The sequence below is a fragment of the Selaginella moellendorffii genome, unplaced genomic scaffold (genome assembly GCF_000143415.4).
Source record: "Selaginella moellendorffii unplaced genomic scaffold, v1.0 SELMOscaffold_320, whole genome shotgun sequence".
Taxonomy (NCBI): Eukaryota; Viridiplantae; Streptophyta; class Lycopodiopsida; order Selaginellales; family Selaginellaceae; genus Selaginella; species Selaginella moellendorffii.
The window spans coordinates 730-11,272 of record NW_003314575.1 but is presented as its reverse complement, the minus strand read 5'-3'; the positions used below and the strand labels follow the sequence as shown (position 1 = coordinate 11,272).

At 48.2% G+C, this 10,543-nt stretch overlaps 3 protein-coding genes across 3 annotated transcripts; all 3 read left to right on the top strand.

Moving 5' to 3' along the window:
* Positions 1-4,633: 4,633 nt before the first annotated feature.
* Positions 4,634-5,962, top strand: LOC9641108 (expansin-A11). Its single transcript, XM_024668033.1, has 4 exons — positions 4,634-4,666; positions 4,835-5,031; positions 5,116-5,416; positions 5,502-5,962. The coding sequence occupies exons 2-4, from the start codon at positions 4,845-4,847 to the stop codon at positions 5,815-5,817; spliced, it is 804 nt and encodes a 267-aa protein (XP_024523801.1). The 5' UTR covers positions 4,634-4,666; positions 4,835-4,844; the 3' UTR covers positions 5,818-5,962.
* A 24-nt stretch (positions 5,963-5,986) lies between these two features.
* On the top strand, positions 5,987-8,170 carry LOC112343928 (pentatricopeptide repeat-containing protein At4g02750-like). Its single transcript, XM_024668032.1, has one exon. The coding sequence runs from the start codon at positions 5,987-5,989 to the stop codon at positions 8,168-8,170; it is 2,184 nt and encodes a 727-aa protein (XP_024523800.1).
* Positions 8,171-8,174: 4 nt separating this feature from the next.
* On the top strand, positions 8,175-9,179 carry LOC112343927 (pentatricopeptide repeat-containing protein At4g02750-like). Its single transcript, XM_024668031.1, has 2 exons — positions 8,175-8,438; positions 8,766-9,179. The coding sequence occupies exons 1-2, from the start codon at positions 8,175-8,177 to the stop codon at positions 9,177-9,179; spliced, it is 678 nt and encodes a 225-aa protein (XP_024523799.1).
* Positions 9,180-10,543: the final 1,364 nt, after the last annotated feature.

Below are 10,543 nucleotides of genomic sequence, written 5' to 3'. Positions count from 1 at the left end.
AATCGCTTTTTTACGCTCAAAAGGGGCAAACGACGCGAGCCCTGCTGATGGGCAGCGCGGATCTTTCGTGCTCGAAGTAGAAATGCGAAGAAGGATAGGAGGATACCATCGCGCGAGAGGGAGAAAGAGAGGATTACACACTGCTGGCAACCCAAAACGGACGATCAAGGGCTCGTTAAAAGCTTATCCCTGCAAGGAATTCCCCTGGTTGCAGAGAAATCGTCCGGTCAGACGGATCGGTGAATCAAAAAAGGGGGAAAGAAAGAGAGGAAAAAAGAGGAAGACAAAAGCTCTTTCGATCGATCATTCATCACCTGTTTGATGTGCTGGGTTTGAAAGCCACACGCATGCCGGCCAGGACCATTGCCCAGCAGAGCACAGGCCAGGCTTTTTTAACACCTCCTCGCAGCTTTGCTCTGTCCCTTCCTTCGTCTTCCTCGCTCTGAACACACTGGTCCCCAAAAGGAGGGAAGAAAGCAAAAAAAAATCCAACCGAAAACTCAATGCCCCCAAATCCGATGAGCGAGCGATTCACTGGAAGAGGGTTTTCGAATGCGCTCGCCCGAGCTCGCCAGATCGTTCTCTCTCTCGATCGCAAACTCGGCGCAGTGGTGTGGTGTTTTTACTGCCTCGTTGTGAAACGGGACTGGAGACCGTTAGGTTATATCGCTGTGATAAAGGAGCGCGAATATTCCCAGAGGTTCGCGCCACCGTTTTCGATTTTGACTTGGACAATGACCCTGATCCGAGCTTTCCATTTTCATCGCGTTAAATTACACACAAAACCATGTACTATGAGGGTATGGTTTTCTGGGCCCCCGTAATAGCGACCATGGCCATTCCGATACCAATCCAAACGTTTGATTCTTACCACATTGGAGCATTTTCTCGAGAATATGTTCTCGAGGAGGTGGTAAAAAATCTCTTCCTTTACTTTTTTACTTTTGGTTTTGGATGGTTCTTGGGTTTCGATGCAAATCCGTCGCTGTAGCGGCATTCAAGCCTTGCCCTTTCGGGGCAGCAAATGCCAGCGAGCGGCATCAAGAAAACAGGGGCCACAGAGCCCACAATTACGCATTTTGCTTGTTCTCTCGCGCTCTCTGGGCCGCCCTGTTACCAGAGAACCCGAATTAAACACTCAAAATGGATCGCTCGCAGCACTCGACCCACACAAAAGAAGCCCTTGCGGATCATAAAAGTGATCTTCTTTCTGGTTTTAGAGCCTGGCCCGGGAAAACCTTTGAATGCAACGTAAGTTATCTCGCTCGCTCACTCGCAATCTCTGCGTGTCGATCTCCATGGCTTGAATGAGAGATCTTTAGAAGCGCCGTAGCGAAGTTTAAAAACGAAAGATATATATATATATAAAAAACAAGGTGGTGGATCAATCAATCAAACAAAACAGCCCGTGACATACACCGCGCGATGAATGACAAATGCCCCGACTGGGCTTCTTGCGCAGGGATGGCGATGGGATTCAAGAATGGAATTTCTGCAACCGGCAAAAGAAACGTCTCGGTTGTCCCCCGCCGTCGGATGCGCGCGCGGGGCAGGACGGCGGAGATGCCGCTGCACGGAAGCCGCAGGACAAATACCCCTCCATTTGCGCGCAGTAAATGCCAATGGATAGGTGACTGCGCTCCTAGACGTACGGAAGAATGATTGATCGTTTTGTCACACAGCCCCATTCTTATCTTTCTTGCGTATACGAGATACAATAGGCTGGTTTTGCTTAGGCTTTAGGGATTCTTAGCGGATTTTTGGTTTTGCCGGAAGATTTTGCAAGGACGGTGGTGCATCCTCGAAAAGTTTTCCTCGCTTTGCTAGTTTAGGTTTCATAGCTGAAATAATCGACGCTGTGCTCGATCCGCCACACCGTCCTCGAAAACGAGGGGTGGAAGAGAGCGAAACGCAACGCCCGCGCGCGGCTTTAAAGGTGCATTGAGTACAGTAATTATCCTCTCCAATCACCACCACGCTATAGCTACGAGAGAGCTATTAGAAGATAAAGGTAGTGGAGTGGGGTGACTATTTGGGTCCATAGTAGCCTGCCTCGGTAAACGCCTGTGATGGCACTGTGACGGCAAATTCACGTGCCTATAAAATTATCCCAGACGCCGGTACACATTGCCGTCTGTAACGACATCAAAGAAAAGGGGCATATTCTGGGCGGATCGGGACGGCCGGTAACGGCATATGCTTAAGCATGTCCAGCGCGGCGCCGACGGCGACGTTACCGGTCACCCGCCGTACGACCGGTCAAGCGCCGTTTTCCGAGGAATAAGCGAATTTTCCTCTTTAACGGATAACTGTGGGCTCCGCTTTATTTCGTGTGGTTTTAAGGATTACATTAGTTGTCACTGTGAGCTTGCTAATGTCTTTTGTGTATTCAGCCATTCTTTCACGGTCTTTGACACCTTGTTCAGCAGTCTCCAATCCTCGCCACTATTGATCCTCTCTCGTTGTGCATCCAATGGAAGAACAAAAACCATATAAAAACCATATATAAACCATATATACTCATATAAAAACATACTTTAATTCTTAATATATTCCATATCTTCATACAATTATCTATCTATCTATCTATCTATCTATTTGTTTTGATAGTTTCTGGATGCCCATCTTGAAGCATGAGAGCGATGGATATGGTCCCATCTTAAAGTATGAGACTGATGAATTGCAATCTGGATAATTTTGGTGGTGTCATTCTATGTCTTTGGCATCCTTGATCCTTACCCATTTTAGCTGCTTGGGGTGCTCTAGATCTTTACTTGCATTCCTTATGTTGTAGTGTCATATGATGTAGGGAGAACTAGTGGCCTTGTTTGTAAGGAGTGGGTGTCTGTTGGGTTCAGCTGATCTCTTGTGTTCTATCTCTTATTAACTTGTTAATTTATTTTTCAGTAATTTTTTTATTTAAAAAAAGTCATAGTAATTATGTCTATTACAAAATATTTATTAATTCATCATAGTATATTTTCAAGGTTGAATTTTAAGTACACATTGTAGCTACAAGAATTATTAATTGCACTTCTAGCTAGCCAATGTGTCAAGAAGCCTAATTTCAGAATCTCTAATAGGAAATAAAATAAAAGAATACAAAAGTAATATATATATATATATAGATATAGGATGATAATTTTAAAATATTTTTAGATATATACTATTTTTGAGAAGACATGAAAATGGTTTCATTGTATTCATTGTCTTGTTATTTTATGCATCCAAGACACATAAAAACAGTCTTCAATTGAAAGACTATCACACAAGAGTAAAACATGACTCTATTAATAAAATAGTGAACAACTTATAAGAAATCTTTTTCTACTAGGATAAAAGTGAAAGAGCCCATCCCAAAAAATGATCCATAGCTCTTAGAAAAGCTTAGGCATATAAGCAATATCAGTTATAAATAAGCATTATTACACTTCTTTTCTGGTTAGTAAATAGTTTAACAGTTTACATAATCAGCACTATTAGATTAGGAAATGAATGCTATGGTTAGTAAAATATATCTTATCCATTGAATTAAATTATAATGAAATTTGAACCATTATGAAAGAACAAAACATATATATATAGATAATTTTCATGCAACAACACTTAGTTTTCTTAATAATAGTGTTATTCTTGGTTAGTTTTAATTATTAATCCAACTGATCAATAATTATAAACATGTTTAATGTAAGATGGTAGTGTAAATTAAAATATACTAGAAAGTGTTTAGAAAAGTTTATAAGTTATGAATTTCTTTATAAATTATAAATATATGTTTAATCTAAATGAATAACAATCATTATATCCTTTACTTAAGTGAACTATAAATCCATTCCAGAAGACGAATCTCTTTACTCCATCCCCCAAATAAGATGCTTGAGAGGATCACTGTTGGTGCGTGGCCACTAGGTCTGCAGCCCATCTTTTTCGACCCAGATAACATTGTGATCAAATTGTATTCGAGAATTCTACCATCACAAAGGTACAAAGACCAGAAAAAGGTAAAAGAGGATTTGAAATTGCTCAACATAGGGGCCATGTTTCACGATGTGTTTGTCAAAAGGGGGGTCCGCCGGCAGACACGAATCATGATCAAAAACTTATAAGCGGCGGAATAAATCAATCCAGCAACTACCAACCGTCTTGACTTGGGATCCAAGCACTGGATCAGAGATTCCAAAATCTATCCCCATTGTTCCCCATATCTTGAGGCCCAAGTATACTACAAGTAGCAAACGCTTCTTTTGTTGGCCACAATACGAACACCGAAGGAACAGTGACCCGGCAACTAGCGAAACAAAGCACTAGACTTTTTGCTTGCTTCTCACGAGATCAGTGAGTGTGTGAACTGAGCTGCAACACTGGAATGATGAACGCACCAGCTTTCCGGGAGAAAGCGTAATTCAAGAAAAGATTCAAAGCGAAGTGTGCGTAACACCTGCATTCAAACCAAAACTCTTTCTTTTTCATCTCAATGTTTCTAGAGTATTTACCAAGAGACGTGAATTGCTAAAGGTCTCTGGCACGTCGAGAAGTTGCGATCATAATTTTTGTTTTTGCTACTAGTGGGATTGTCTCCAGTGGATCATGGGTTATAAAAAAGTCTCAAGTTCGTAGTGTGACGACCAGACGAGCACAGGAAGATTGCGAGGGAGTCAGTTTTGCGGTGAGACTTCTTCTCTTTTTTCTTCTCCTCCCGTGACTCCACTAGTGGAGCTTTCTCCGAGAATATTGTGGGCTTGCAGCTCATAAATCTTGTACAATCTTGACCAACTGCTGCTTCGATTCTACACGAGATCACGTTGTTTATAAGTCCTGTGCTTCGTGGATGCAGGCACAGGATCATGGACTCCAAGCCGCTGCTCACTGCTCTCTCGATCTTCTTCCTGGTTTCTACAGCACTCCTTGCAAATGCCGATGCCAAGAAGCCGGGTGGCCACCACAAATATGGCAGAGGCGGGAGCCAAGGATCATGGCAATGGGGAGCCCACGCGACTTACTACGGTGGGAGCGACGCATCTGGGACAAACAGTACGATCCAATTCTCTCCACTCCTTGATCTTGATCTTATTCACGAGCTTATATACTCCCTCTCGACAAAATCTGGTTTTGCAGATGGAGCTTGCGGCTATGGAAACCAGCTGAGCGCCGGCTATGGAACCATCACCACTGCTCTAAGCACCCCTCTCTTCCGCGGGGGCAATGTGTGTGGAGCCTGCTACCAAGTCCGGTGCTGGGGCGATCCAGCGTGCCTCCCGGGAAATCCCTCCGTCGTCGTCACCGCCACCAATCTCTGCCCACCGGGGAGCAATGGCGGCTGGTGTGATCCGCCCAAGCCCCACTTTGATCTCTCGCAGCCGGCATTTTCTCGCATCGCCAGGATCCCCAACGGCCACGCCCAGATCCAGTACCGAAGGTAAACCAACTTTCTTCCTCGATCGCTTGCAGGAGCGATCTTGGTTTGATCGGATGGATTCTGATCCAATGCTCCATCGATCCAGGGTCAAGTGCCAGCGGCAGGGAGGGATTCGCTTCACGATCAATGGCCACACTTACTTCAATCTGGTGCTCGTCACGAACGTGGGCGGCATGGGCGACGTCGTGGGCGTGTCGATCAAGGGATCTAGCAGCGGCTGGCGATCCATGAGCCGGAACTGGGGCCAGAACTGGGAGGAGGGAAGCAATCTCAATGGCCAGGCGCTCTCCTTCCGCGTCACCACCAGCGATGGCAGGACCGTCACCGCCTACAATGTCGCGCCCGGGGACTGGCAATTCGGGAGAACTTACACTGGCAACACCGCCTCGCAGTACTACTGATCGATCCCAAAGCTCTCGATTGATCGATCGAGAGATAGAGCTTATATCCCCTGTTTTTTTTTGTTTGAGCTGAGCTGAGCTGAGGTGAAAATTTCTTCTCTCACCCGCTGCTCTACAAGATCTTAATCTCTACTATGATAGAATGTATCAATCCAAATGCCTGGAGCGCATGGAATCCTGCAAGAGCCTGGGCGAGGGCGAGGAGCTCCACGCCCAGATCCTCGGCAACAAATTCCTCGCCGCGGATGCCTTCGTGGCCAACAAGCTGATCGAGATGTATGGGCGGCTCGGCAGCACCAGGAGGGCGCGGGAGGTGTTCGAGCGCATGGGCGAGGACAGGAACTCCTTCTCGTGGGTGATCATCCTCTCAGCATACTCCAAGACCGGGCAAGTGGAAGAGGCCAAGCAGCTGTTCGATGCGATGCCGGATCGGTGCCCAGTGTCGTGGAACGCGATGCTGGGCGTGTTTACGAAGAATTCTCGGCTTCGCGAGGCCAAGGAGGTGTTCGATAGAATGCCGGAGTGGACGTATGTCTCGTGGACCGCCATCTTTGCAGCATATGCCAAGCACGGGCACTTTGCAGAAGCGAAAACGATCTTTGATGCTATGCCGCAGAGGAACATTATTTCGTGGACTGCCATGCTAGCTGCGTACTGTCAATCTGGGCAGTTTTCCGAAGCACGAAAGTGTTTTGATCGCATGCCGGAGCACGATCTCTTCGTGTGGAACACAATGGTTACAGCACTTGCCGCTAACGGGCATCTTGCGAATGCCAAAGAGATCTTCTACTCCATGCCTGATCGCAACCTCGTCTCCTGGAACGCAGTCTTGACTGCGAGCACGCACCACGGAGAGCTACGAGACTCCAAGTCTTTGTTCGACGCGATGCCGCAGCGCGATCTTGTCTCCTGGACCGCAATGCTCGCCATGTTTGCCCGTGCTGGGCATCTTGAGAAAGCGCTAGTGATCTTCCACTCGATGCCGGCGAGGGACAGGATTGCGTGGAACGTGATGCTCTCGTCGGCCTCCAAGAACGGGGAGCTCGAGGAATCCAAGCGCTTGTTTGATTCCATGCCGCAGCGCGATCACGTCTCCTGGAACGCTATGCTCGGGGCCTACGCTCACAATGGCCACTGGGACGAGGCCGTGGCGCTCTTCTCCGCCATGCCCGAATGGGATCTCATCTCCTCCACGGCCGTGCTCTGCGAGTACGCCCATCGCGGCATGATCCATCACGCGAGGACGGTGTTTGATCGCATGCCCGAGCGCGATCTCACCTGCTGGAACGCGATGCTGGGCGCCTACGCCCAGAACGGCCACGCCCACGCCGCCAAGAAGCTCTTTCTTGATCTGCCCGAGTCGAACCTCGTCTCGTGCAACATCATGCTGGCGATGCACGCCGAGGAGGGCTCGGTGGACGAGGCGAGGCGGATCTTTCACCGGATGCCGGAGCTCAATCTCGTGTCCGAGAACGCGATGCTCACCGCGCTCGGCGAGAGCGGCCACATCCTCGAGTCGCGGGTGATCTTTGAGGGGATGCCGCAGAGGAACAATGTGAGCTGGAATGCGATGCTGAGCACCTATGCCCGTAACGGGCATCTTGATGAGGCTTGGCATATCTTTGACTGGATGCCGGAACGCGATGTTATTTCCTGGAACTCAATCCTCTCAGCAAATGCCCAAAGCGGGCATCTGGAACATACGAAGTTTCTGTTTGATACAATGCCTGTGCAGGGCTTGGTTGCAGTAACCACCATGCTAACAAGTTACGGGCAAAGTGGTCGTGTCACGGCGTCCAAGAAAATATTTGATCAAATGCCAGATAAAGATCCAATTGCCTGGAACGCCATGATTTCGGCTTATGCGCATAACGGGCATTTTCAAAACGCGCTGGATCTTTATGGTGCGATCAAGGTTGAAGAGGAGAGACCGGACGATCGTTGCTTCACCTTGGTTCTTCTCGTGTGTGGACGCACTGGAAAGGTTTGGGATGGCTTGCGTTGCTTCGCGGAGATGGTGGTCGATTATGGGATCGTTGCAAACAAGCTCCAGTACCGATGTATGATCGATCTCTTGAGCAGGGCCGGGCATCTGAGGGAGGCGGAGGAGCTTATCGCGAGCATGCCATTCGAGGCGGAGGTGATGGACTGGCGATGTTTGCTGGGTGCATCGACGAGCTACAGCAATTTGGAACATGGTGCTCACGCAGCTAAGGCTCTCTTGGGTGGCCAAAACGAAGATTCAGCCGCCTATGTCCTCCTTGCGAACATGTATGCGATGAAAAATGGAGTGCCCAGGAAAAGTATAAACATCTCGAAGAGGAGAAGAAGGTCGGCTGAGAGTTTGCGATGAGGCGATGGTTGCTCTGCCTCTAAGAACTGGATCGCCCTGCTGCTCCTGCCCCGATCTCGACGGTTCAAGGGCGAGATATCGCTCCAACTTGCTGATTCACAGGTATGGGAAGCTTGGAAACTTGGAGCTTGCACGCGAGGCTTTTGAGGCCATCAAGCATCCCAATGTTTATGACAATGGGAGCTTGCGGGAAGCAAGAGAGGTGTTTGACAGGATGCCTTCGACAGACAAGGACATTGTACAATCCTGTGTGGGCATTTCCGGCTCGGTAACCTTCGTGAAGCTATGGTGGTGTTTCAAAAGATGCCGGAGAGGGACGTCGTTTCGTGGACTACTCCTCTTTTCGCAAATGCCCAAGAAGGGCATTTTTAATTTTCAACGGCCTTGTTTAATATGATGTCCGTACGTAGCGTCTGGAATACACTTTTACAAGCGTACACATTGTTCAAGAGGCTCGTAAATTGTTTTTGTAAATGCCTTACCGAGATGTTTCAACGTAGCTGGAAATGTTGTAGCGGGGCATTGTGCTGAGGCTCAAACATGCTTTTAATCTATGCCAGAGATGGACGTGGTTTTTTTCACGGCAATGATGAAGCTTTTGGCGAGGTTGGGGACTTGCAAGGAGCGCAAAAAGTATTTGATTCCTCTCCCGCGAGACATCGTGTGCTGGAGCACTATGGTAACTAACGCGTATGCCCAGCGTGGGCATCCGGAAGATGCTAAGTGCCTGTTTGACAGGATGCCTGACTGGAACAGGGTGGCCTGGTCGGCCTTGAGCTCGGCCTACGGCCAGCAGTTCCATCTCGAGGCAGCCATGCAGGTGTTCTTCGCGGTTTCCTGCAATGCAGTCTTGACCGTTTACTCCAAAAGCTGCCACCTTGAGGCAGCCATGCAGGCGTTCGACGCAATAGCCTACCGTAATGTGGGATCCTGGAACTCACTGCTCGCAGCTTATGCCGATAACGGGAGTCTAACAAACTCAGCAAAGGTATTTGCAATGATCACCTAGACGTGGTTTTGTCGTCGTTGATGGTTTTCATGAGATAATCTCCGCCATCCATTTGCTCTTGTACCATGTCAGTGCTTGTGATTTCCATCGAGACTCGAGGTAGTGTTAGAGCGTTTTAAAGTTTGAAAAGAGACAACTTTAGCAAAAGCAGCTCTTCACTTAAACAATCAAACCACCGTAAACCAGCCACATACCATTCCAACTACCCATACTTCCCCACTGCCAAGAGTCGCCCTGGGTATTTTGTTCGGTACCAGCTCTTCTTGTCCGCCTCAAGACAGTATAGCGTGGCGTCATCCACGGGCAGCCCCACCACAGAACCATCTTTCTCCGTCTTGACAACAATCCCACTCAGCCTCATGCTCCTTGAATGTGAATCCCATTCAACGATAACATCACCCATTTGGACACCAGTGACGATGCCAGCCACTTCATCTGGTAAGTAGTGCTTCTTGAGGATTGCAGGGAGTTCAACTTCCCCAGCCCGCCGCACAAAAACCACCTCTTCATTTCGAGGCAGACCAAGGCACCTTAGGAGGTAGTTCCAACTGAATCAGAAAAACACCCGATCAGGATGAATCAGGATATTGAAGCAGTAGCTTACCGGTTCGAAGAGCTCAACAGCAGCCACCCAAGGCTTCCTGGGAAACAGGGAAACAACCTCACCTTTCACAGTCTGCCCATTGATCGTCACAGTGGCTTCCTAAGCCTGGTTGTCACCGAGGCGTTTATCAATGTCTCATCTGCGTGGTCAATGTTACGGTGGCAAGCCGTATGAAGTACGGACAGACACAAGTGCCAGTTCGGATGCCAGCGTTTTTGGTTTGACCAAAATCTCATGGATAGAAATTCATTCAATGGTCAAACACAACATGGTATCGGAGCGTTCAAGACATTTCTGAAGGCTTGGTTGAGACATTGCTTGCTGGAGTGGACATTCCGGAAGTTTCTCGCACCTATGTCGATGCTCTTGCCTCTCCTAACAAAGACAAATGGGTTGCAGCCTTTGATGAGGAGTATAACTCCTTTCTCAAGAACAACACCTTCTCCTTGGTGGAAAGAGCTCCGGCCGGGCGTAAACTAGTGAAATCCATGTGGATTCCTAGTATCAAGCTCAACCCAGACCACACCATTTCTCGCCACAAGGCTCGCTTGGTGGCGAAAGGCTACTCTCAAGTGGCTGGTGTGGATTACACTGAGACGTTTGGCCCGGTGGTCAAGCTGACTACCATTTGCACCTTGCTCGCTTTAGCAGCTATGCACACCAGATGGATGTCATGATGGCTTTCCTGAATGGAGAGCTTGATGAGGCTACAAGGTCCCAGGAGACATTCTCTTGAAGGACCTTGGTGAAGCTTGTTACT